Source organism: Dermacentor albipictus, chromosome 9, assembly GCF_038994185.2.
Source record: "Dermacentor albipictus isolate Rhodes 1998 colony chromosome 9, USDA_Dalb.pri_finalv2, whole genome shotgun sequence".
In the NCBI taxonomy this organism is placed as follows: Eukaryota; Metazoa; Arthropoda; class Arachnida; order Ixodida; family Ixodidae; genus Dermacentor; species Dermacentor albipictus.
Window position 1 is genome coordinate 30,014,608 of NC_091829.1, and position 27,294 is coordinate 30,041,901.

The 27,294-nt window shown below is 47.6% G+C and overlaps 3 protein-coding genes across 8 annotated transcripts in view; 1 reads left to right on the forward strand and 2 right to left on the reverse strand.

Annotated features, from left to right (window-relative positions):
• Positions 1-3,628, reverse strand: part of LOC135917951 (uncharacterized) — a 58,436-nt gene extending 54,808 nt beyond the window's left edge. The window contains exon 1 of the mRNA XM_070525862.1: positions 3,330-3,628. The gene's annotated coding sequence lies outside the window, so the exon portion shown is untranslated. The remainder of the gene's footprint in view (positions 1-3,329) is intronic.
• LOC135917950 (alpha-(1,3)-fucosyltransferase 7-like) overlaps positions 1-27,294 on the forward strand; it is a 171,547-nt gene that overhangs the window by 83,653 nt on the left and 60,600 nt on the right. The window lies entirely within an intron of this gene.
• LOC135917997 (uncharacterized) lies at positions 7,316-25,402 on the reverse strand. The gene is made up of 6 exons (XM_065451655.1): positions 25,203-25,402; positions 22,257-22,405; positions 20,261-20,366; positions 17,086-17,174; positions 11,112-11,217; positions 7,316-7,441 (listed from the first exon to the last, which is right to left on the reverse strand). Exons 1-6 carry the CDS (start codon positions 25,205-25,207, stop codon positions 7,426-7,428), a joined length of 471 nt encoding a protein of 156 aa, XP_065307727.1. The 5' UTR covers positions 25,208-25,402; the 3' UTR covers positions 7,316-7,425.

Consider the following 27,294-nt stretch of genomic DNA (forward strand, 5'->3'; position numbering starts at 1 on the left):
TGAGTAAGTGGGGAGCCTTTGGTGGCGTTCCATACCTGCTAGTCTGCATTGCGGCTATATTATAAAGGCAGAACGGCAACATGGTAGACAATATGAAGAACAGAGAAATCCTGCATGTATTACTGCACAGTAACATTAAATAGTGGTCATCTTTCACGTGCGTGAATAACCGTGACAGGGCAGTCCTTTGACAACTAAATGCAAGCCCTGTTTATGTCATGCACAAAGGTGTACCTGGCCCGGTGTCCAGGAAATGTGACGTGACAATGGGAGTAGCTTCGGCTGCAGCATGCTAATGGACGACGACAAAGAAACAGCTCGAACAATTATTGTGTCCTGCGTTTTTGCCCCAAGGTGCGAAACCAACTTGTTCGTGCGCTCATCTTAATACCTAAGCACATCTTTTCTCGATTTGCAGCTGCTGCGGTAGGCAAAGCAAAGTTGCTAGGAAAATACGAAACCGATAGTTGGAAATCAAAACTCCTCCACGACGGCGCCTCTCGTAGACGCTGCGCGACGCTGAGCAAGCTTTAGCTCGGACCTCGTATCTAAACACTTGAAAATTGAGAAATCGTTTTTCTCGGCAGCCGCCGCACCAAATTTGACGAGGGTTGTTGCACTTCAAGGAAAAAGTTAGAATATAGTTACGGTTTGACGTAGTAGTTCTGCGGAAACCCGCAAGGTGGAGAGAAGTAATGAATAAAGGGAAAATGAGACATCCACCTGTTCGTAGCAATTGGTACAAAGGAAACCCATACGGGTTCCTCGAAAGAAAAGCCTCATAGTTGAAGAAAAATTCGTCCTGGTCCGGGACTCGAACCCGGGACCACCGCCTTTCCGGGGCAGCCGCTCTACCATCTGAGCTAACCAGGCGGCTAGCAGATGGCAGGGCGAAGTCGAATTTGTCGACAACATGAAGCAAAGGCAAGAGTTTGACGTAGTAGTTCTGCGGAAACCCGCAAGGTGGAGAGAAGTAATGAATAAAGGGAAAATGAGACATCCACCTGTTCGTAGCAATTGGTACCCGTTCAATTGGTTGAACCCGTATGGGTTTCCTTTGTACCAATTGCTACGAACAGGTGGATGTCTCATTTCCCCTTTATTCATAGTTACGGTTGGTTGCGAATTTCTTATTTCTGTCGCCAATTTTTTATTAAAGTTAGTACAAATCGCATGTTTTCAGAAAACGAAACTATCGGTAACTCCTCAATCAAAAAGGATATCACAATCGGGGCAGGCAGCTCAACGGTCACGCGTCAAGCTGATAACAGAAGCAGAGAACACAATAAAGTGACGTAATAAAAAGTGAAGGTGCGAAATGAAAATTATGAAAATGATGAAAGCTATAATAAAGGCAACTTGTGTGAGCTGGTAACGCTTCATTTTTAATAGCAGAGCGCACATAAAAAAAATTACAGGACTGACAGATAAAACGACCCAGACCAGCGGCGCTGAACTCGCAACTGAAGGCGGGTGCTTTGCAAATTAATGCATTCGCGCTGCATCGATGAATAAGAAGACGAGTCAACAGTAGTTAACACCATATAAAAAGACGAGGTTTTCTTGGGCGCGTTAAGTCTGTCATGTGGTCTGACACTGCATTCGGTATCTGTCCATACTTTTCATTGATTAAAGCCACACTTCCGTTTCCGGTTTTAGACGCTCGCATTCGGAATGAGATTATCTCGGCTTAATTTTTAGCCTTTTCGCACTAACGACGCATTATGACTGCTCCGTACACAGCTACGCCAACTTGGTCTACGTTTTTCGCTCCGTGTTTTGCTTCCACGCCATTTTAATTCTTCTACACGCACTGGAAGACCTGATATGACGTTATTTTTATGAAAGTGGTCAGAAAGTGGCAGCTAGATGCCCAGATCCTATCAACCCCAAATGAATTAGGTCTCAAAGGAAAAAAATAAATAAATAAACCTTGCCTGCAGTATATCTCTATTCTGAATCGTCTGTTCTATCCAGATGATCATCAATGGCCATTAATCAGTGAGCCATCAATGACTTGTGCTATGCTACATCGTGGGGAACCAACGTACAGACAACAGAGTATAAAAAAAACAAAAAAAAGAAACACACTTCCAGCGAAGCGCTGACTTATTCCATTGGTATGTTGTCCGTGGGACTGGTCCCCTTACGGATACAACCGTACCAGCCTGCCGACCTAAGCAGCCTTATACATGTGATGTATAGGTAAGTTGGTGCATTAAACCATTTTGAAGAGAACGCTACATTCGTTTGTAGTTTGAATATAACAGTTGAACATTCATTGGACATAAATTCTCAATTCGTTTTTCCCATATCGCGTGAGTACTCCTGCATAAGCAGTAGCGTTCGTTTTTTTTGTGTGTGTGTTTTGTGAGGGTATTGCGCTTAAGCGAAGGTGTTTTTATTAGAGTTAAAAGACAACATATATGCCCGGTTACTGAAAATTCTGTGCATAACTTTCAGTACATCATCAGTCTCGTTTTGCGTTTGGCTGAATGTCACCCGGTGCAGGACACAGGGTAGCTCCTTAAGCAGTTAAGGATAGATCGTATCGTCCGTAGATATGTTGTAACAGAGAGCTAACCGATATTAAAACGAGCACTTCACCGGGCTGACACTATATGAACAGCGCCTGCAGGGAACAGCCGACATCATGTAGGCATATAGGCTGCACTTTTTCTCATCGAAATACCGGTAATACTTACTGCAGTGAAACTGCTTACACTGCCTGCAACGTTTAGCGTTGTGATCACGCAGACAATTCAGAATCGAACACACGGACCACGTCACTTCGAGCAGTAAGATTGCACAACGTGCAAATATCTAAGGTAACTCCCGAATGTGCTGGTAAGAATCCTGCAGAAATCACGTGACCACGTGTGAGGTACTCTCTGGGCGAGTTGGTGCATACTTGACGTAAAAATTGTAACAGCGCAAACACATGCAACCACCAAGGAACAAGGACGCTTGTGTCTCGTCCTTGTTACTTTGTGGTTTCATGTGTTTGCGCTGTTACAATTTTTATGTCACGTGTAAGGGCTTCCTTTAAGACGTAAATTCCAGTCTCCACAAGAACACAACAAGCACGGCACATTCACAGCGACCTTGCGTTTAGCATCCGCAGACGAAATCCTCTTATTGAACGCAAGCACGAACTCGCCTCACCTTCGTAAGCACACAAATATTGAGATGCAAGATTTTGCCAGCATGTGCGATGCCCTTGCTGCAATGGCAGGCAGCAGATATTTACGGTGCACCTACCCACGTGGTGGTTTGCGTAAAAGTTCATAAGCAGCATTGAACCGAAACGACAGCGAGAAGGTTCTTACCACAGATCAAGGTGACAACAATCCTGATGGCGCACTGATCCCTTTAATTATCTTTACCCACTGATCGCTTCAACGATTGAAAGCGTTGTTATAGATCCCTGTTAAATAACGTGGTCACCTGATGTACATCAGCAAAACACCAAATATGTGGCAAGTTTGACCACGACTGCGTCAACACCGTAAACTGCGGCGTAGCGGAACGGCTATTCGTTGTCTACGGTGCGTAGCTAGTGACACGTGGCCAGAGCTTCCTGAATTTTTATAATGATCCAAGGGAAAGGAAATCCAAAATTAGTAGTTCACCACACCGTGTGCATATATCAGAATGACAGAACAATCGAACGCGTTATTTTTTTATTTTTTTTTAATTTTTGCTTAGTAGCGCTAAACGATTTCTAGCATCCCCTACTGCATTGTTGAGACTCGTTTCCATTATGTCGGTCGGCATCGAAGCAGCCATAGGAAAATACGTAAGCATTTGTCTAGCCTGCGTACAATGTGTGCCTGCTAGGAGTCGTCATCAATTGAAACCCATTGTGAGGATTTGCATGTGCTTCTACAATGCTGCTTCGCATATAAATCGTTTACTTCTCGCAAATTATCAAAAAATGCTTATCATTTACATCTGAAAACAATGAACAATGTTTTAAGAGACAGAAATCGAGTGGCGCCCATTCTGCTCGGTTCTGCATGAAAAACCAGGGGAAGAGAATAAAAGAGTGAGTGAGTGAGTGAGTGAGTGAGTGAGTGAGTGAGTGAGTGAGTGAGTGAGTGAGTGAGTGAGTGAGTGAGTGAGTGAGTGAGTGAAGAAACTGTATTGCAGGTCCGGCGACGACGCGAATTTGTCGCGTACCCGGCTAGTCCCACGTCGGGACTGGTAGGTCAAGCCCACCGGCCCGGTCGCGGGCATGCCGGATAGCCATTATTTCCTTGTCTAGAGTGGGGCTACGCAGATGCGAGTCCCACTCGTCCTTGATGAAATTGGGTTATGTCGACCAGCCCTCCCAGAGCATGTGCGCTAGAGTGGGTCTGCCCGCAGGTCGGGCAGGCGTCGTCGCGATACACGTTGGGGTAAGCCTCGTGGAGAACGGACAGACACGGATACGTGCTGGTCTGTAGAAGTCTAAGTGAAACTGCTTGTGCCCTATTCAACTTGGGGTGAGGGAGTGGAAAGACCCTTCTAGACATGTAGAAGAATTTAATAACCTCGTAGTGAGTAGCGGGAGCGTCCCCGTGGCCGTAGGGAGGAGGGGAGTTGGCGCTCCTTACAGAGAAAACGCGGTCGGTGAGGTCACGCGCAGCCTCGTGAGCAGACTCATTGAGGTTCAGGGGAGAACCCTCGACCGACCCTACGTGAGCGGGAAACCAGTCAATTGAATGATGCGTGAGAGCATATGGACTCGAGCTGCTAAGAAGACGAGCAGCTTGCTTGGCGGCGCAACCCTTCTGAAAAGCCATAACTGCCGTTTTGGAATCGCAATAGATCTCGGACCCACGACTGTCTAGCAGGGCGAGGGCGATGGCGGCTTGCTCGGCGACTCCGAGGTCTGAAGTGCGAATCGAGGCGCTATTGGAAATCTTGCCGCTGGAGTCGACCACAACGACGGCAAAGGTCTTCCCATGGCTGTACTCCGCGGCGTCGACGAAGCTTGCTCTAATGTCTTGTTGCTTGATCTGTTTGAGAATGGCTGCTGCTCTGGCCTTGAGTCTGAGCTCGTTGTGGACGGGATGCACGTTTCGGGGCACAGAGTCCACTTCGAAATTGTCTCGAATGCAGCTAGGGATCGGGGTATCTGACCATCGGGAATCCCGCAGGGCTTTGACCCAGCTCTTCGAGGATGCGTTTACCTGCCGCTGTGGTGGTCAGGCGAGTGAGTTGCGCGCGTTCTTCGGATTCGGCAATCTTCTCGGCAGTGTTATGGACCCCCAGCTTGAGGAGATCCTCGGTGTGGGTCCTGATGGGTAGCCCGAGAGCCCTCTTGACTGCTTGGCGGATCAGAGCGTTGAGCTTGTCTCGCTCCGCTCTGAGCCAGTTGTGCATAGAAATCGTGTACGTGAAGTGGCATAGTACGAAGACATTGATCAGCCTGAGGAGATAGTTTTGTTTGATACCTCAGTGCCGGTTTGCCATTCTGCGAACGAGGCGGAAAGCGTTGTCCGTCTTTGCGATGATCTTGCGGAGAGCCGTTCCGTTCCCGCCGTTGAATTCGACAAACATGCCCAGGACCCGTATAACGTCGACCCTTGGTATCAACCCTCCTCTCCCTTCCCCGTCACAAGAAAGAGAGGAGGCTGGAATGTTAACCAGAAGATTGTGTGGTATCCAAGGTATAGTAGAGGGGAACAGAAATAGAAAGCTAGACAAAGGTGGTGAGCACGTCATCGCCGGGGACCGTGTTCCAGTAGCGTCGGTAGGTTCAGTCGACGGTCATTTCGGCGATCATTCGACTAGCAATTAGTGGGCAATGCGATCTGGTGAAGGCAACTGCCAACCACAACCGACGCAGAAGAGATGCCTCGCGTCGATGCAGTCCGGGCGGAGGTCCGAGTTGCAGCGGAGGGAGGGCTTAGTCGATGCGGTCAGGTGCGCCTTATTTGTCCGTCAGTACACTCGGCTAACAAGAGTGTGTGTGTGTGTGGTAGAAAGTTAATAGCCCGGCGGTGTCTCATGCACTCGCTTGGAACCGAGGCTTCTCGGACAAGCTCACCCGCCGTGGTTGCTGTGGTGTTAGGCTGCTGAGCACGAGGTCGCGGGATCGAATCCCGGCCACGGCGGCCGCGTTTCGAGGGGGGGCGAAATGCGAAAACACCCGTGCACTTAGATTGAGGTGCACGTTAAAGAACACCAGGTGGTCGAAATTTCCGGAGTCCTCCACTACGGCGTGCCTCTTCACTTCACTTCACTTCATTTCCTTAAAGACCCTCATGTGAAGGAATTACATAAGGGGTGGGACACATATAGGTTAACAACAGTATACAGTAAGTGGTTCTGGCACGTAAAGCCCCGTAATTGTTTTTTCTCGGACAAGTTCTCGGGAATTGTCGGTGACGTCGAAAAAAATATCATGCACATGCGACGCACATATTAGTTTCTAGTTTAAGCGATAAATGAAGCTCTCGTGGAGCATATAATTAAATGCTTACCATCTGCGCAGCGTTTCGCAGCATAGCGATGACGTGCCTACGGGTCGAGACGGCAATACACGGAAACCCACACAATGCGATTCACGCGAACCCGGAATACAATGCCTGCACAATCGATCCATCTTGCTGTGACAATCTCCACGGTCGACCCGATTCACTACTGCACTATTTTTAATGTCGACGCTCTTGGCTCGGCGAGAAACAGCAGACGCGCCAAACCACGTGAAAGCAGATTAAAAAAAATATTTAAAGAAATTGTGCGCTTGAAGACGTACGTTAGTTCCATTGAATTTATTTAGCTAGCGTTTGTTGTATCACTGCGTAGTTCCGTAACGAGCAGAGCTGACCACCGGCACATCTGTAGGGGCAGCACAGATGGGGCGACAAGTAAGCCGATTTGATACTTGCGACCTATTCGGCAAAAAGGCAGGAGCACTTGGCAACGCTCAACGGAATCATATGAAATGTGTGTCCCACAGTGATAAGATAATAATTAATTAACCATATATGTTAACCATATGTTAACCATATGTTAACCATATATATTAACCATGTTGTTGATTAGTAAATTGTTCGATTTCATTTCCCGTTTGTGCCTCCCATGCGCCTCTTCAGGTAATTAAGCGATGGGAGCTGAATTGTGCTACCTTCCGCAGCATATAGTTTTATTTATTAGATTCACGAAGTGGCGTAGAACTTCCACTTTTCTTTTAAAAGACGTTTGAGAGCGCGGACTACTCCTATATGAACCCCGCGTTATCGGTTGTCATGCCTGAGGTTTATGCCCAATGTCAGTCGTTGTCAGTCGTTATGCCCAACGTCAGTCGTTCCGTTGTCGCGTTTTATTTTTGTTTTTGTTTTTTACGTCTGGGTCGTTTCATTTTTTGGGCAGCACACAAGTACAGATTGTTCTGTACTTGTGTGCTCTACTTGAGGATTCATGTCCACTGTTTTACTCAGGTCTACACCTGCAAAAACAAACAGAAGCATAGAGTGAAGAAGCATTCTGCCGTGTGCAGTTCAGGAGCTCAATTCTTTCTGCCACAGGAAATTGACAGATTAGCACGCTTTTAATAGCCAATTGCAACATTATTTCACATTGGTGCGTTAGTCTTAAATAAGCACGTACTCTTCAAGTGGCCGTGCTAAGATGGCTGGCAAATCTCTAATTAATTTAATTATAGCCTTGCATTAGCAGCTCAGCAAACTGTGCGACACCGACATCGCAGGTCATGCTCAGGCTGCTGGTTAGCAACTTTTTCGGTACGCCATTTACGAAAAACAGTAACGGTGACTTATTTTGTTTTTTGTTTCAGTATCGCAAAGGCTTATTTATGCTATTCAAGCGTCTTGAAAACTATTCCATCGCATTTTAGAAGCAAATCATTGCACGGAAGCTGCTATGAAGCAGTTCCCGACTATCATGTGCTAAACTTTAAATTTAGACGGGTAATTAAAGCGAATCAAGCCTAGCGGTGTTTCTTCGCAGACCAGTCGAGAAGTTAACCGCCATTAACTTTTATGTCACGTAACATTTGTAACTGAAGTAATAAGCCAGCTCCTAATTTGCTTTGTAGTCGTCGAGATGTAAGTGAGCGAGTAGTACAATGTCGTAAGGGTCGTAAAAATTCGATGTTTCCAGCAGTAGGCACACATCGCGTGCTTAGCTTATGTCGCAGACAGAGAAAGTTTATGTATTATGAATGGTATTATGTGACCACGCACCCAAACACGAAGTAGCAGCGCGATAAGAGGCTCTCGGTGGAAAAGCTAGTTGCTTAAGAGTTTTCGCCGGTGTGTATGCGTTCTGGCTATCTTATGGGAAAGCACTGGAACAAACACAATCAGTAGCACTGGGCCTCACCGTAACGAATACATTCGCAGGCTTCTACAACGAACACCCTTCCAACAAAATGACCTGGTAAACCACGACGATAACCTGGTAATCCGCAACCGGTCAGAAGATTGTGGACAAACTGAAACTCTCTAGTGTAAAAGGAAATTGGGCTGATACTGAAGCTTGTGTATGCTTAAATGGAAGGGAAAATTGGCCTATAGTTGGTTTACCCTACGCATGGTCTAAAGTGCATGTGCTGAAGTGCTTGTGTATTCTGCCATCTCATGTCACATGAGTCACGTGGTTGGAGACTATGGAGCACGTGGGTGGCAGAGTCGAGCGCATACGCATAAAACCGCGTCACGCTTCATACCGCAGCTGACAGCCGGCAGTAAACTGTACGCGCCCGGGGTCCAGACCAGGGATGTAGCAAGGGGTGTAGCCAGGGGGGAGGGGACGTAAGGAAAGGAAGGGGAGGAAACATTAGGTACGTGCCCCTCCTCCCAGGGAAATTTTAAGATTAGTATGGGGCTTGCCCAGGCCACCCCCTTCCCCCTTTAGAAAAAAAATGTATGACTATAGCCATACCGCTCGGGATATAAAGCATTAAAGGACGGAGGTGCGCGCGTGAATGGCTTCGGCGTCTCAATTCAAATTCGTTTCAGTTATTGAAGCTGCCCGTAGCCAAGCGCCTGTGCCAAGGTATGTGTAAACAATTTAGGTTGCTAACGAAGCTGTCATAGAAGCCGCCGTGTGTCTAGAAAACGGCGGCGTGTTGCAACCGCCGCCATCTGTGTGACGGGGGGACAACTTCTGTCAAGAAAAAATTTAAGAAAAAAGAATGACACCACACCCGGCAGTTGAAGCGACGTTTTGATTCACCCTGTTTGGCGCGAATGTTTAAATTGCTTTAATGTCCAGCCTGCGACCACTGAGTAGACAGCTATGCTAGTTTCGGTTCTGGTATTATAGCGCAAAGCCATGTTCATGGTAGTCAATCAACAATCCGATAATTTATTGACATTTGGCTTACATATCGGAAACTGATGCAAGTGTGTGTCGAAATGAAACGTCCTTCTTTGTGTTTTTTCAGTTATTTGTTTTACTTGGTAGCTTCAATTCATGCTGCAAGAGGCGCCACATTCGCTATTATCACTTTGGCTGCAATTCTGTTGATGTGCTCTTGCAACTCTTTACTCATGTATTCGATTTTAGAGAGTAGCCCTTAGGCACCCGTTTTTCCGGCAAGCGTCGGCGACCTCCGCGTTACTGAGCGAACGAGCACAGCGAAGCATCAAAGAGCGAACGGAGAGTGCAGCGGGTGCTGAAAGACGGCGATATCGAAGAGAGTGTGAGTGGGAGAGCGGAGGAGGAGGTTGTGGCGTGAGCTGAAGCCCCTTAAACAGCGTAAAGTAGTGCCACGCTTTGAAGAATGCCGCCTCCTCCTCGCGCGCTCTGGCCGAGGCCGACGCCGCGACGCTATTGGCCTAGTAGCATCACGTGGGCCCTCGCGCTGTGCATCAGCGCCATTTTTGCTCGAGAAGCGTCTACGGAGTGGCGAGGAGCGCATGTTGGCGTCGTTGCTATGCTCGAGCAGTGTAGGCGGCGCCACGGTCGAGCAGGGAGCGTGAAAGAGAGGAGAAACCAGGAGGAGTGAAGGCGGAAGAGGAAGTGTCGCTACTGAAAAGATTTTGCGCCAAAAAACACAACACACACACAAGAAAGACGACAACACCCGTGGTGTTGTCGTCTTTCTTGTGTGTGTTGTGTTTTTTGGCGCAAAATCTTTTCAGTATGCAAGATCACCAACTAGCCCAGCAGTTAACTCTTCTGAAGTGTCGCTACTTTACGAAGTTTAAGGGGCTTTAGCGTGAGCTGGAGAAGAATAGCGTAGTGCCTCGCAAGACGGGCTCTGCGGCGGCGATGGCTACGAGATGGCGCCGCGAGAGCAGTGAGCATCGTCTGTGTGGAAATAAAGCGCTGCGTGAGTGGAGGTCTGTCTGCGGTGGCGTCTGCGAGTTGCACCCACGTGTCACGTGTCCACGCGCTGCCTCTCGAGATCTTTCGATTAGCGAGGCAGTGGAACCACACTACGCCACACCGCACGAGCCATAATGTGCGTGCCAGCAAATATATCGCGAAATGAAAACACTTATAGAACCGCGCTAAAATTTCGCATCAGGGTGTATCATGATCCTCGGTGAATTTTGTTTGTCTTCTGTGGGCTGCAAGATTTTGCTTCTTTACCCACCAAAGTTACATCAATGTCAGAGAAGCAGAACAAAGGCTACAAGGCGTACTGTGTGGCTGTATGGCTCACCAAGTTGAGGTTGGACAGTGCGGCCACTTTACTCCTCTTTCAAGAAAACGAAATGCGACCGTGTTTTTTCTGCAGCCATTACGAAACGAATAGCCGTATTTAAGCAGCTATAAGGCGAAAAGAAGGGACTTCCATGCTCCGGACATTTGTCTGCGTTGCGAGGTACGTACGATGTGCACTTTATTATAATTTATTATATTATTATAATTTATTATAATTATTATTTATTATTATTTAATAAATAATAATATTATTATTATAATTTTATATAATAATATTATAAAAAATTTTATAATTTATTATAATTTACTATAATTTTAATTATTATTGACACGATTGAATAAGGATACGGTGCACCTTTGCCTGGTACTGTTCTTTTACATGAGAAACTTGAAAATGTATTAAACATTATCACAAAGGTAAAAAAGACAGTTTATTATGACACATTATAAAATGAAACTTCATTGTTGAGTGTACTTACGGATTTACAGTGAGATTTCCCGCATTGCATTTTAAGGTAACGCATGGATTCGAAATGGACAGAAAATCTCCGCTCTGCAGCAAGCGATCTTTATAACGACAGGTGCCTGCAATAGGAATGGATTAATTTGTACTGTTGCAGGGCAAACATTCAAAGGGGTGATGCTAAAGGAGGTTCCGCTGTAGACATTTCTAAATATAGTTTACGCGCTTTGAGGCGTATCTTTGTTGCACAAGAGCAATCATCTGTCTCGCTTGCGTTTACTTTCTTGAAAACCTTGTGCTCACTACTTTGCTGTCAGGAATGCTGCGTCACGATGATAACGTGCATGCCGCTCGTGATCTGGAAGTGCCGGGCGTGAAGCGTTAAAGAAACTGGCACGCAAGATAGGTGGCGATTATTGCTGTATGACAGAGATACGCCCTCATGAGGCCTAAATATTTATGGCTGTAATAAGTTACGCTTTTGCAGTTGCAATACATATAGGCCGATATGTAAGTATGTGTGTTTTCACTAGCGGTGCGAGCGCCGGCGTGGAAAGCGACTGCCGTCCTCCTTTCCTTCAGTCGCCACAGGTGGAGAAGGTGGCGGGAGAGGAGAAGGGCTGTCCTTTCCGAACACTCCACCGCGGCATTTAAACCTTCAGACCACCAAAACCCATCACGTGACAGCAAGTGCTGCGTCTCAAGGAGCAGTAATAAATGGCGTTCGGCGACGAACGCGCTCCCGTAATTCGATTGTGTTGTGGCGCGTGCACTTTGCATAGGCGCTTGTGAGTGAGTGAGTGAGTGAGTGAGTGAGTGAGTGAGTGAGTGAAAAACATTATTAGCTCTAGATTCGCTGGTCTTCTGCGGTCTTCAGATGGAATCGTCCATCTTCTAGCACAACGGTCGGTTGCCCTTAGTCCAGGGCTCCGCTGGATGCTGCTGCCAGTTGTGCTCGCCGAATCAGACCTTCTTGGTCGACCTGGCGATCGCTGGAGAGCACTCCTTCCCATTTCTCCGCACTCGGGTTTGGTATAACGGGTACCACGTCTATCTTCTGGCATGCCCACGTTATGTGGTACAGCGTGGGTGTTTCGTGGCACCAGGGGCATTTGTCATTGTATTGTGTCGGGTAAATTTTGCTGAGTACGTTTAGGTTCGGGTACGAGCCCGTTTGTAGCTGCCTCCACGCGACAGAGTCCTCTCTGCTAAGGGAATTGTGCGGTGGTGGATACCGCTTTCTGCAGCCCTTGTAGTAATCTAGTATCGCCGAATAGTCTTGGGGTACAGGTTCGGTCTCCTCGAGGTCGCCTACGTTGGATGCTCGGTAATAAGTATACCCTCGAGCTATCCTGTCCGCCTCTTGGTTCCCTGCCACTCCCGTGTGTCCCGGCGCCCATACTATCGTATGCCTAATTCGTTCTGCTTTTGTTTGTCGTGCTTTTATGTGGTCTCCGGAGCGGAGTATGCGGAGCGCTCCGTGCCCTATTCTGCCACGTAGGTAGTTGCGGCACGCTGTTTGCGAGTCTGTAATGATTGTTAGAGACCGTTTAGACCGATATCCCTCCGCTGCCGCTAGAGCGACGGCCGCTTCTTCAGCCTCGACTATCGTACAGCCTTGTAGTGATGCGCTGGTGATCTCGCGTAGGTTCGAATCAATCACCGTTGCTACCGCGTTGCTGTTGCTCTGCCCAGCTGCTCTGGCGTATGTGGCTGCGTCCACGTATACCGTCGTTTCTTGGGGTGCTAGTGTCTTTTGTAGGTATTCAGCCCTCGCTTCTCTGCGTGCTTTGTGGAGGTTGGGATCCATGTTCCGGGGTATGGGCGCTACTTTTAGTGTGTTGCGATACTCGTCCGGTATTGTTTCGGTCCTCTGTATCTCTTGAAGTTGATCGGCGCAGCCTAGTTTCTTCAGGAGCTCCCTGCCAGATGGGGTCTGCTGTAGTCTGCGTTGTTGGGAGACTAGTTGCGCCTCTTTCAATTCGTCGAAGGTGTTGTGTAGTCCTAAAGCTAGGAGCTTTTCGGTTGAAGTGTTGTGGGGAAGGTGGAGTGCGGTTTTGTAGGCTTTGCGTAGAATCGCGTCCGCCTGTTGTACCTCACTCTTGATGGGATTGTAGAATGGAAGGCTGTATGCCACTCGGCTGACGACCAAGCTTCTGACCAGCTTGAGTGTGTCCTCCTCTCGCATGCCATGGCGTCTGTGTGAGATGCGCGTGATCATGCGGGCCACTTGTAGGGTGGATGCCTTGAGTAGGGCGAGGGTGTGGGTGCAGCGTTGGTTTGACTGTATCCACATCCCCAGGATTCTGATGAGCGTCTTTTCCGGTATCGGCTTCCCCTCGAGGTAGACGTTGAGCTTTAACTCGTCGCTGGTGGGGACTGTGCGGTTTTGCTTTCCTCTCCAAACTCTCAGGAGCTCGGACTTCTCAGTGGAGCAGGCTAGCCCTCTTGCTCTGACGTAGTCCTCTACGCAGGTGGCTGCCTCTTGTAACTTCTCTTCTTTCTGTCTGAGCGAGCCTGTGTTAACCCAGATGGTGATGTCGTCGGCATACATGGCGTGGTGTATGCCGTCGATTTCTTTTAACTGTTTTGCCAAGCCAATCATTGCTATGTTGAAAAGCGTGGGGGAGATGACCGACCCTTGAGGCGTCCCTTTGTTTGGAGTAAGGAACTTCTCTGATCGGAGCCCTCCGAGGCCAATCGTTGCCGTTCTGTTTGAAAGGAAGGCTTTGACGTAGCCGTGGACTCTCCTCCCGCAGTTCAGGTCGTTCATGCCCGTGAGGATAGCTTCGTGGCTTACATTGTCAAAAGCCCCCTTGATATCCAATGCCATTATTATATTCTCCCCGCTTCTGGGGACGTTCCCGAGTACTTCTTCTTTGATTTGAAGCAGTACGTCTTGGGTCGATAATTTTGCTCTGAATCCAAACATGCTGTGGGGATACAGTTCGTTGTCCTCCATGTACTGTTGTAGTCGCAGCGTCACCACTCGTTCGTACAGTTTTCCCAGGCACGATGTGAGCGAGATCGGTCTGAGGTTCTCAATTTGCAGTTTCTTGCCCGGCTTAGGAATCATCACTATCTCCGCATGCTTCCACTCCTCGGGAACGGTCTCAGCTTCCCAGTGTTTGTTGAGAAAGTCGGTTAATTCTGCGACTAACTCTTCACTGAGGTTGCGGATGAGTGCGTTATTTATCTTGTCTGCACCCGCGGCCGTGTTTCTGGTTGTGTTTCGAATCGCTGCGTAGACCTCTTCTCGCGTGATGGGTCTGTCCAGGTTAACGTTTTCTCTTCCTCGGTAGCGCTCTGCGTAAGCTGCTGGGTTCGTGTCCCCGAAGCATTTAACGCGTACCTTCTCCAGGAGTTCCGAGTCTGGTCCCTCGAACTGGTGAATGAACCGGTAGATGGTTTTGTTGTTTTCTGCCTTGGTCTTGGTCGGATCTATGAGAGCCTTGAGGATATGCCATGTCCTCGCTGTGTTCAAAGTTCCGTTGAGGGAGTCGCTGAATTGCTGCCAATTTTGCCTTGCAAATTGCGCCGCGTACTCCTCTGCTTTCGCTGTGACTTCTGCGATCTTTATCTTTAACTTCCTGTTGTATTTTTGTTTCTTCCACCTCTTGGTGAGCCCGCGTCTAGCTTCCCACAGCTTGAGCAGTCTGGCGTCTACCTCGGGCGTCTGCGTCGTTCGCGCGATTTCTTTGGTGTACTTGCGCTGTTTTTCAATGAGCATTTTCCCCCACTCTTCTATCGATTGGATCCCGTTCTCGGCGAGATTCCTATCGCATGCCTCTCGAAAAGTGCCCCAGTCCGTAATTTTTGCCGATCCCAGCTGACGCCTTAGCCTGTCCGAAGTTACTTGCGTCTTGATTATGTAGTGGTCACTACCTAGGTTCTCTAACAGGTTCTCCCACACTGCTTGTTCCGCTCCTCGTATGAACGTGAGGTCGGGGCAGGTGTCGGTACTAACGCTGTTTCCGATTCTGGTTGGAGTGTCTGGGTCTGTGAGGAGGTTGCAGTCGGTGTTCTCTGCTGCCTCCGCTAGCGTTTTGCCTTTTGGGTTTGCTGTTCGGTATCCCCAGCTTTTGTCCATGGCGCTGGAGCGACTTGACTACGAGTCCCTTCGGTCGCAAAATAATCTTGAAGTCGTCTCTGGGCAGCGGGGGCAGCCTCTGCCTAGGCTGCCGCTGCGCTCCTTTCCCGTCTTTTTTCAGCGCGCTGGAAGCTGGCGCGCCAGCTGTCGGCGGTGGGGCCGGGGAATTCCCGGCGCTGGCGGCGTTCCGTCCGTTCTTCCTCTGTCGATTCTTTTGGCGTTTGGTCATGACCAATTCCCAATTTGCTTCGTCTTCTTTGTGAGTGTCTTGCTGCTCCTGCATGGCGGAGTCCTCGATCTCCCCTTCCGCCGAATTCTCGGAGTCGGAGGCGCCGAGGTGGTCGTCATCCATCTCTTGTGCTTCTAGCAAATTCTGGGTTAGTCTACTCGTCGATGGCTCAAAATTCGGATATTTCGTGGAGCGGGAGTCGGGTCCAGGCTGCATCGCTATCGCTGAGCGGGCCTGGCTGCCCGCAAACGCCCGTAGTCGTGCTAAACCTCGGTAGGCTTAGCAGCGAGCGCTTCCCGTAAAAGTCCGGTAATTCGCCAAAAAATGGTCCTACCGCCTTGAAATCGGTGTCCGGGTGATCCAGCTTGTGAGCTCTCTCATATCCAACTCAAAAGTTGGCGGCCCGGTGGGTCGAGATAGTCCGTGAGGGTCTGAATCTACGGAGCCCATGCGACGAACGTCCGCACTGCTCCGCTTCTTCTTCTTCCTCCATAGGCGCTTGTGTATATCGGCGGTGCGACCAACACGAAAACGCGCGAAATAGCCGAAGAAATGTACACTCTAAGAAAAGTTTACACCCTTTGAGTCGTATCTTGCCGCACAACCGTAAACGTCGTCTGCCTTGTCCGCATTTCCTTTCTTTAGCGCTGCGAGCCCGGTATTTCCCAGTGACGAACGGCATGCGCGTAATCAGCATGACATACCATTCCCAACAGGAAGGTAGCGGGCGCGGTGTTTTCAAGAAAGTTCAAGTCTTAATCAATTTCCCAACCAGACAGGCAATTCTGTCGAAATGTTGAAACGCAAGCAAAGCAGATGACGATTGTTGTTGTGTGGCAGATATGCACATCAAAGGGTGTAAACTTTTTTTAGAGTGTATTCGCTTTAACAAAGCGCGCTTTAAGGGCAACTCCGGCGTTCTTTCTTCTTTTTTTTTCTATGCTAAGATATCGTCATTTTCATGTGGCATTAACAGTCCTGTCACAGGTAGGCTGGTTCAGTTTCGTTGAAACTCGTCAAGAATTTTAAATAACCTATAAACGAGGTATCGAAATCGAAACGCGTTGCTGCTGTGTGTGACGTCACAATGAGTCGATTACGTCAGATCCTACATTACCGTAATGTAAACACGCGGAGCGTGTGCTGACACCAAGAAACCGAAGCTGATCATGGCTCCTTAAGACACAGAGAGCTTTTCCAGCTCTATCGAACTAGATAGTGGCGACTTCAGCGACAACACTATGAGCGCTGAGAGTTCGCCTTTTCCTTTTGACTAGCCGCCTCCACTTCAGCTGACGTGCCCAAGCTCAACGCAGTGTGTTGGGGCAAGACGAAGAGAACCACCGGTCGTTACGTATGCCAAACCGATGATTCTCGGCCGTCGTCTCGTAGAAAAAGCAGCCCGCTTCGCCGTTTCTTGGCGAAGTGGCGGTGTACTCTGTAACGTCACAAACACAGGGTGGCGAGTTAAAAGTCACACATTCGTGGGCGTGAGTCGGGAACACGCAACCAGTATTTAAATTTCATATTCATGAAAACTAAATAAACGATCTGTAGCGATATCGTTTGGCACAGATAATCAGAATGCTAAAGGGAACATATATCCAAAATTTTATTAATGGCAACGGACATCGAAGTTAAGCTGCTGGCATGCTAGTTCTCACAACTCACTCGTTGGTGGTGGGCATTCCGTTCGACAGCAGTCAGGGAATGATTCATTGCGGTGGCTCCAATGACAACCAGGTCCCGGAGGTTCGCACCTAAAAGAACCAAGAAAAAGAAATTCGGAGCCATCCGAAGGTGTAACCGCAATATGGACCCTTATACTGTTTCACATTTATGCGCATTTGCTTAATACTGTCACCTGGTTTATGAACCAGGCGATGACAAAAAAATAGCAATTACTTCAATACCATCTAATGCGAATGTTTCGTGGATCGGGAAATTAAGTGCTGTGAAACTAATTGCAATACCTACAATTGCATTCTCATGTCATCCTGTGCAATCTGGAATTTCACGTGATGCTTATGTACCTGCCCTACAGTCCACAACTTCATTGTCATCCATTGTTCGGGCTTATGCAGTGCACCGTACACAAGCTACAGCCGCCGCTGGACAGAGGTTGTCAACCAGTGCAGAGCGGAGGAGTTATATACCCAAACTTGCTTCGTTGGAGTGCAGTTCTAGTATTCTATGCCTCTCCCGCCGCAGTGAGTTACGAAAGACAAACACCAGTTCATACTAAAGCCCCTTGAACTCTTCTCCTCTTGAACACTCTTCTCCTCCGCCTTCACTCCTCCTCGTTTCTCCTCTCTTTCACGCTCCCTCCTCGACCGTGGCGCCGCCTACACTGCTCGAGCGTAGCAACGGCGCCAACATACGCTCCTCGCCACTCCGTAGACGCTTCTCGAGCAAAAATGGTGCTGAAACAAGGCGCGAGGGCCCACGTGGTGCTATTAGGTCAATAGCAACGCGGCGTCTGCCTCGGCCGGAGCGCGCCAAGAGGAGGCGCCATTCTTCAATGCGTGCCACTACTTTACGAAGTTTAAGGGACTTTAGTTAATCCGATTGCAGAGTGTTAGACGGCGCGCGTACGTAAGGTTGCGCGTGCTACGCATTGTGACGCATGCGCCAATCGTTTCGATGAGTGACTTAGCGTTGGAAGGAGAGATGTATGTGTGCGTTTGTAACCCACAGAGAATCCGGCCGTTGCACTTGGAGCATAGGTCGGCAGTGTAACTCATGAGTCGACTCACTCAAGTCGCCTCGTGATCTGAGTGAGCCCTGCTGAGTAGAATGTTGGTGGATGGATGGACGGATGGATGGATAAAACATTATTGGGTCTATTTAAATGTAGTTGGGCCCCTAGACGTCCCGGAGCCCCCTGCCCGACATATCTAGGCAAGCACGGTCCACCTGCCAGAGCTGGTCATCCGAGCAAGTGACCCGAAGAGCGGCCTCTCACGAGGAAAAGGAAGGGTTGGGAATAGGCTCTACCGCCATGGCCGTGGGGCAGCTCCACAAACAGTGGAAAAGATCTGCCCGGGGCACTCGGCAGGTGGTACATTGTGGATTGTGGAGACCAGGGTAAAATAAATGTGCCAGATAGGGAGAAATAAATGCTTTGGTCTGGATCTGGCGCCAGATTGAACTCTGATGGGCGGTAAGGGAATGGTGAGGGGGAGGTAAATCTCGCCTACCATCCCTGTAATACGTGGTAATCTGATGGTAGGTGCGGATAGTCTGATCCTGGGTGAAGGGTACCGGTTGAGTAGAATTGTGGTGAGTGAGTCCGAGTGACGCCCAAGTACACAATACATTTTATGCATGTGACCTAATGAATTCCGTTTATTTTTTTCGACTATTCCATGCAGATTAAGGTTCAGTCGAACAAGGATTTAAAAAAAAAGTTATGCAGGAAATTACGCCGGGCATTAAACGTAAGAAATGATATAAGCTTTGTCGCTGTAGCTTTAGTATAGATTGCTCATATCGGTTGCCACTCGCGAAGTGTGTCAGAATTGAAAAAGATACGAGCCCCACGCAGGTGGACAAAACCAGGGTAATGTTGTTTGCCTTCGCGTGGAGCAAGTCCAATTTTTTTTATTGTGCCCAATTACATAATTAGTTATTATCAAGTAGCCTACGCTAATCGATATTTAGAGCAAAAGTGTGAATGAAAAAATTGTAGGCCATCCTGAAAAATTCCAGACCTAGCTTTCGGTTGCGGCATACGTCTTGCGTGAAAATTATAGCGAAGCCTGGAAGCCCGCGAAACAACGAAAAAATCACCGCTCAAGCACTCTGTACCGATGGTTGACCCCCGAAGCTGAAACGTGCGGCCCCGGTGTTTATCACTGGGTTAATCCCGGCGGTCCATTAAACGACGGCTTCGTATACGCTGCCGGATCCTCGGGACGCAGTTGCTGCTTGCGCTGGGCTGCACGAGCCTGTTCTTGTGTCGGGTTGCAGCATCGGCAAGGCGTAGACGAGCTCGTTCCCGGCTCTGCTCGCAGCGCTGCTGATCGAAAGCTGCCTGCTCCTCAGGAGTACGTATGACGCGTGCGCGCGTGGTCGGCTCCCACTGCGAGCAACGACGTCACTACTGGCGCAGCCAATCACGCACCTGTTTTTTTTTTCGCGCATACGCATAGGGGTCGCGTCGGAGTTTTCGGCGTACAGGCGACAGACGGACGCACGAACGAATCGGCTAGACATATGCAGCTCCACTGTAACAGTGCGGCGCGACTTACTACGCGGCTCTTTTCGCGCACTTTCAACAGATGCCTACAGCGGACGGGATCCGCTGTTGGCATCTCCAACAGTGAGCATGCGCTGTTGGAACTCGCTTAGAGCACATTGGAAGCAGACCTAGTGCCTGCCCTCAGAGCGCCCTGTGTAGGTGTAGTGTAAAAGCCGTCCAACTTTGAGGGGATCTAGCCTAGTGTAGGGAGCATTCATACGTACGCCCACGCCAGCGCTTGAGCACGTGTGCGTATGAAAGCAACATGGTGCAGCAGAATCCCTAAGGATAGTTTGAGCACAACGCATGACCAACCAACGTGGACAAAACGAGGGAAAACCCGGCACATACACGCAGCCTATACACGGAGGGAAAAAGACTTAATCCAGTGAATAAGGTATGGTTATGAAAGAAATAAAACTTATAAAAACAAATCAAATATGTTAGGCGCGCGTTGAAGCGTATGCAAGCGCTTCTTGCACCATGGCAACGTGGTGACTTTTCTGGAAATCTAGTCACTAGACTTGAGCCATGTATTCTTGGGAAAAGGGCGTCCCGGTTGTCTTAACGAAACCAGCGGACGGAAAATCTTTTTGCACCTACCAGGTCATTCTGACGGTCTTTTCTTTGGCCAAACATACCAGGCGCGCACACAGGTCATTGGAATATAACGTACTATTAAAAAGACGATCCTTGTAGTGGCAATAGCCTGAAAAGAAAGAATAATCACGCTGTGACCACCCAGTGACAGAAAGAGAGAAAGAGCTTAATGGAAATGGGATGTCAACCCGGCTGTTTGCAGAGCTTGTTACTTGAGATGAGTTGTTTGAGATTACTTGAAGTGGAAAAAAATACAGATGGCGGAAATGACTGTACGACCATGCTTTTTATTCAGAATGCCTTGCTCTTGCTACTGCCCTTCACGCACGCACGCACGCACGCATACAACACAAACATACATACGTACGTACACATATGCGTACATACATACAAGCGTACGTACATATACATACATACATGCATACATACATAAGTACATACATACATACATACATACATACATACATACATACATACATACATACATACATACATACATACATACATACATACATACATACATACATACATACATACATACATACATACATACATACATGCGTACAGACATGCGTACGTACGTACGTAAATACATATTTATTCAGTTCCAGTTAGTACAACAGTACAGATATAAGGCCAGTCAAAGCCTTAAAGGCTTGCAAGCTAATTAAGTTCCTCAAAGAATAAAATAAAACAATGCGCTCTTAAAAAACACGAAAGACACATGACTACATAATTAGAATCACGTCCTGTCCAAAAGCAATAAGAATTATCAGCTGATGCATATTTAGCACTTTAAGCTGAAACTTCAATTAAACGCGATAAATGTAGGGGGCTAACAGATTGAAAATATTGAGAGCTTATTAACGCTATCGTTTCGCATATCGTGTTAAACAATGTTATTTTTGTAACGTCCTTTTGGTTTGAGGCAGTGTGTTCGAACATACGGTGTTTTGAACATAGTCGCCCAAAAGTGTTTGAATACAATTTTGGTGAGTAGAGAATCAAAATCCGGCAGCATAAATTCTTTTGAAATACGTTGCAATGTTTTTAGGTAGGGCATCGGTCACACCAGTAGTTTTCAACAAGGAACGTAAACTATAGGGTTTACTCTTTTTTTCCGGCTACCTGAACAGTGGCTAACCTGAACAGTGACTATAAATAAAACTATATCTTACCACACTGTAAGCCAGAGCTCGTACTACGTTTGTGCGAGCCTTGGAAGGCAAATAATACCGCATATTCTACGATTAGGCAATATACTGCGCGAAGTTTTTTTCTTTTTCTTTCTTGTTTTTCTTTAGAAACATGAATGAGGTGAGAGTTCCAGGATAGGTCACTGTCAAAGTGCATCCTAAGGTACTTTACTGAGAATACATGTTTAAGTGCTCTACATTCGCACGAAGAACAATTCGGACAGTGTTGGAAAAAAGAATAATCAAGATTAACAAGGTTTAAGGGGCAGCGGAAGCATATCAACTATGTTTATGCTGTATGAACGACAATTAGGCTGCTTTCTAACTAACTCATAGCTACCATAACTGATGCCTGCAGGGAGGATATTACCTCCGAAAATTGTTTAGCATGCAAAAAAAAAGTCAATAACGGTGTCAGCCGCACACTGAAATAAGCGATGCAGTACTATAAGATGTACGTACTAAGAACATTCGAAATGAGTTAGTAATAAACATGAAAACGAGACAGATACAACATATCTTCACAGTATCATTTGGCGCCCCATATACATCAAACTTTCCATGTATAGCGTCGGCAATTGGTAGACCATTTCTTTATGACTATGAAGGCTTCAAAATGCTCCCTCAACACTTCCTCCTAATAATTTTTTTAATGTGATGTTTGTCAGAGCCTGCTGCTCAGCCTTGTAAAACAATTCAGCGCCGAACAAATCGCGGAAGCCTGCTGCTTCTTCTTAGCTAATGTAAAGGTGTCCTCTTAAGAAACAAGAATGAGTGTTCTTCTGGGAACTTTTAAAGCGTACCTCTAGCGACATTGACATTACGGGCTATTGTTACCCGAAAACGAGTTATTCCGTATCCGCTACTGCGTGGAAGCCACAGGACTGGTGCAAATGACACAATCCAGGTTAGAATACCGCAGATTCGTAGCACGCCAACAGAATATGGATGCCTGCAAAAGAAGAAAAAATAAATTACTCGCGTGTATGACGTACTGCGGTTGTGCATGACGTAAGCTTCATCGAAACATATGTTTGTGATAATGCTAAATATATATGGTTATTGTGGAACGTCGCGTCAGTTGCATGCTAGCTCCGAGCAAGCCTGAAATTTCTGCCACAAATTGCACGCTTGTATAACTCCTGATGAGGATCAGCTTGACCACTCATACCTACCATGGGATAACGAGCTGTCTCAGTTGCTGCTCGGATGGACAGACGTGCTGCCGAGCTATGCGCCTATGTGAACGCCGCGCTCGAGGGTATAAATTTAGTCGCGATGACGTCACGCATGGCGCGACCGCAACGCCATCTGCACGCGCGACGCGTACATGCTCGAGTGATGGATTTCTTCCTCCACGCAACGATACCAAATTAAAAGCGCGTGACATACAGTGGCGCATTAGAAAGCTTACATGTTGAACTTACAATGCAGCTAGTAGGGGGTGCTCTGGCGTAATCTCGCACTTCTGCTTGCTCCTTATTTTACGTGCACGCGCCGTGGTCAAAGGTGTTGGCCGTGAATGGGTCTTTCTCTGTCTCGCTGGAGCGATGATATCTCACTGCATTACGCGAACGCTAGCGCCGTCCGTAGTAGTGGGGTGCTGGTCCCAGAGATTGCGCGCTCAGCACTTCCAACGGGTGTCTTCCGCTGGGTATGTGCCATCGTCATCATTCCGCCATCGTCCCGCTATCGTCTTCATACAGTCGTCGTGCACTTTTTTCGTTGTCATCACACCGTCACAAGTCATCGTCGGGTCATCTCACGTCATCGCCTTCATTGGATCCTCTTGCTTGGCCAGTTCCAGCAGTGTTGCGCGGCTCCTTACTTTAAATAGTTTTCGAAGTATCACCGTGCTAAAACGGCGCAAGCTTCGCAATTTGACGTTTGCTTCGAAACAAACCTACTCAACAGAGCGCTATATAAGTAAGCGTCGCAATGCAATGGCAGCTAACACAGAGGCGTGAAATGAAGCAACGCCTCAGCCATAACTCCTCAATACGGGGACACCATCGAAAAGCTCCTGCAGTGCGACTGAACCGTTACATAACAGAAAAGGCGAAGTAGGCATACTTAGCAAATCGGTCGAAACGTACCTCCTGTTGCAGTCACATGTAAAGTAGTGAATATTTTAGCGTGGGGTATTCATCTCCGCTACTACGATCCAGCCATAGTAGCAATGTAGCGAAAACGCTGTTTATTAACATGCCGTCTATTTATGAACCGTCAGAACTCTGTCTGCACAGCTAGATAAAGAAAGTAACGGCCCCATTTTCCTCACGAGATGTCCAGGAAATTGAGGACAGAAGGTCTTTAGAGCATTGTCAACTATGTACAGGTCATCTTCTTTTTCATAATATTTATTTGTTTAATTAATTATTGTATGCGCTTGTGCTGCTGCATTCTCGGCCCATCTATGCATTTACTGATTCTGAGTGAGCAGGCAGCTATAAGCGGTCAGGCAGCGAGCCAAGCAGAGCAGCAGAGAACACAATAAAGTGGCATAGTCAAAAATGCCAAGTGCGCAATGGAAGCCTAGAAATGGTAATGGTCATAACTATAATAAAACCAAATTGTTTGAGTTGGTAATGCTCCATTTTGAATAGGAATAGAATACGCACATAAACACCAGGACCGACATACAGAATGGCACAAACCACCAGCGCTTAATTCGCAACGTGTGCCCTATATATGCACATGAGTGCATTCGTGCTGAACAGATGAATGAAAGGAGCGAATCAACAGCGCCTGGCGCATTGAAGAGGTACAAGTTATGATTGGACGCATAATCGACTTTCATCGACTTCATTTTTTTTTAATCGACTTGGGCGCACGACTTTCTGGATCGTCCCACACTTTTATGATCCACGGTTTCCAGAATCCGCCCATATCTATCTATCTATCTATCTATCTATCTATCTATCTATCTATCTATCTATCTATCTATCTATCTATCTATCTATCTATCTATCTATCTATCTATCTATCTATCTATCTATCTATCTATCTATCTATCTATCTATCTATCTATCTATCTGTCTGTCTGTCTGTCTGTCTGTCTGTCTGTCTGTCTGTCTGTCTGTCTGTCTGTCTGTCTGTCTGTCTGTCTGTCTGTCTGTCTGTCTGTCTGTCTGTCTGTCTGTCTGTCTGTCTGTCTGTCTGTCTGTCTGTCTGTCTGTCTGTCTGTCTGTCTGTCTGTCTGTCTGTCTGTCTGTCTGTCTGTCTGTCTGTCTGTCTGTCTGTCTGTCTGTCTGTCTGTCTGTCTGTCTGTCTGTCTGTCTGTCTGTCTGTCTGTCTGTCTGTCTGTCTGTCTGTCTGTCTGTCTGTCTGTCTGTCTGTCTGTCTGTCTATCTATCTATCTATCTATCTATCTATCTATCTATAATCACAGACGATACCATATATATCACAGACGATACCAGATACGTAACCAGATCTCTCTCTTCACTATGCCATATGTCTCGTTTAAGACGTTAATCCCAGCCTTCGCCAAGAACACAACAGGCGCCGCACATTCGTAGCGACCCTGCGCTTGTTGTCCGCAGACGTGTGCTCTTATTTAGCGCAAGCACAAACTCGCTTCACCTTCATGAACACACAAATATTGAGACGCATGCCTTTGCCAGAATGTGCGCTACCCCTGCCGCAATGGCAGGTGGCAGTGAGTCGCGGGGAACGTACGCACCTCGTGGTTTGAGTCAGAGTTCATAGACAGCATTGAACCGAAACGACAGCGAAAAGGTTCTTACCACATGTCGGGGTGATAGCACCCGATGGCGCAGGGCTAGAGCAAGTGTTTCGCCTTACCCCCTGATCTCCTCAACAGATTGAAAGCGTTGTCATAGATCCCTATTAAATAACGCGGTCACCTGATACGCATCACCAAATGACCCAAATATGGGCCAAGTTTCACCACGACTTCGTCAACACCGTAGACTGCGGCGTAACAGAACGGCTGTTCGTTGTCCACGACGTGTAAATAGGGAGACGTGGTTATATAGTGATCCTCACGAAAAAGAAACAACCATTCACCACCTAAATTTAGCAGTTCACTACAGTGCATGGGTATACCACAATGAGAGAACAATCAAATGATTTTTTAAATTTTGTTTAGCAAGCGTAATCGGTTCGTAGCATCTCCTACCTCAAGCTTATGACTCTATTGTAAACGAGTAAGTGTCGCTTCCATAACGTCGGTCTGCAACGAAGAAACCGTAGAAAAAAAAAGTGAGCATTTGTCTAGCCTGCGCACAAGGTGTGCCTGCAAGGAATCGCGATCAATTCAAAGCCGTCTTGAGGAATTGCTTGTGTTTTTTCAGTGCTGCTTCGCATAGTCCTCGTTGAGTCATCATTTACACATGAAAATAATGAACAATGTTCGAAGAAACAGAAGTAGAGCAGCGCACATTCTGCTTGGCTCTGCATGAAAATCGAGGGAGAGAGAAATGATGTTAAAAAAAATTGTCTGGTACCCAAGCTGTAGTAGAGTGGAACAAAAATAAAAGAGCTAGACGAAGGCGGTGAGCAGGAGCCCTATAACGTTGAGCTATTCCAATATGTTTTTATTCCAATCTCCTGACGTCACATTTGTGCAACCGCCGACGCAAGCATCGGGCGTTGACCCGTACGTTTGTCTGAACAGACCAATCAAACGCTCTCCTCGTTCATAGGAGGTCACTCTTGTTTGCTTGAAAAACGAATACAATTGCCTACGCTGAGCGGTTTGTCTTATCTCATTGGCTGACTAGAGGCAAGGAGCACGCTCAAGTGTAGAGGGATTCGATGGGGTCAAGCCACTTCACTGAAAATCGATAACCGTATGAAGACGGTGGTGCCGGCGTCAGCGATTGGTCCGCTTTCCCTTACTTAGCTTGCGGTGGCTGGTCGAACATCGCGGCGGCATGCAACGGAAGCTTATGAAAGGCTAAAACGGATCCTCAGCAACGAAGACTTGGCAGAACGAAGTAGTAAACGCGCCGAAAGTGCTCGAAAACGTTACACGGCCACGCAAAAAGTTTTATTATAGGCAAATAAACCCATGCTCTCCGGCAGGAGTGAGTAGCCAGTGCCTGAGCGATCGGCGCAGCCATCTTTTATTCCTTTCGGAACGGGGAAGCCTGCGGCTATTCAGAAGAAAATTCAGTTTTGTTCGGCATAATAATACATCTTTAAAACGTGCACGTCACTTTGACTCGCTGAGTTATTGCGGTTTTATGACGTCGCGTGACAGGCAGGTGAAGTGGGTGCAGCCCGAATACTTTTGACTTATAGCCGAGGGCTATGGCGGAAAGGCGTCGAATCAGAAATAACCATTCTTCTTTTGTTCGGTCAAATGATGCACAATCAGTGTGTACACGCCCTATCAGATGGGAAGCTATCGCGGTTTTCGTGACGTCGTGACAGACAGGTGAAGCAGGGGTGATCCTAAATAGTTTTTTACCAATCGCGGGGGGGCTGATCGCAGAATCGGAGTAGAAAAGTTTGGAATAATTTACGTTATAGCGCCCCTGGTCATCGTTGGGGACCGTGTTCCAGTAGAGTATGTTGGTTCAGTCGACGATCATCTAGTCGCAGCGATTTATTGCACATTGATAGTTTTATTGCGCACTCCAGGCGCATTGAGGAAACTAGACGACCGTCCTCTGAGTGAACAGACAATATTAGAGCACCGTCCCGACCGATCATCGGCTTAGAAGGCAGTGAAGGCACTTTTGTGTTTTCTCAGAACTTCTGGTTTGCTCGAGCGACTTTAACTGAAGTGCTGTCCGTACACGTACCTACACCTTCGCTCTCCCTTCTTTCTCTTCCCCTTCTCCCTTCCCCCAGTGTAGGGTAGCCAAC

What these genes read in the sequence shown, in the direction of transcription:
- LOC135917997 (XM_065451655.1), bottom strand. An exon ending in AAGACCGTCAGAATGACCTG is followed by an intron (nt 17,175 to 20,260) that starts GTAGGTGCAAAA and finishes TGGTTCTTTTAG; the next exon opens with GTGCGAACCTCCGGGACCTG. An exon ending in GGAATGCCCACCACCAACGA is followed by an intron (nt 11,218 to 17,085) that starts GTGAGTTGTGAG and finishes TTCCTATTGCAG; the next exon opens with GCACCTGTCGTTATAAAGAT.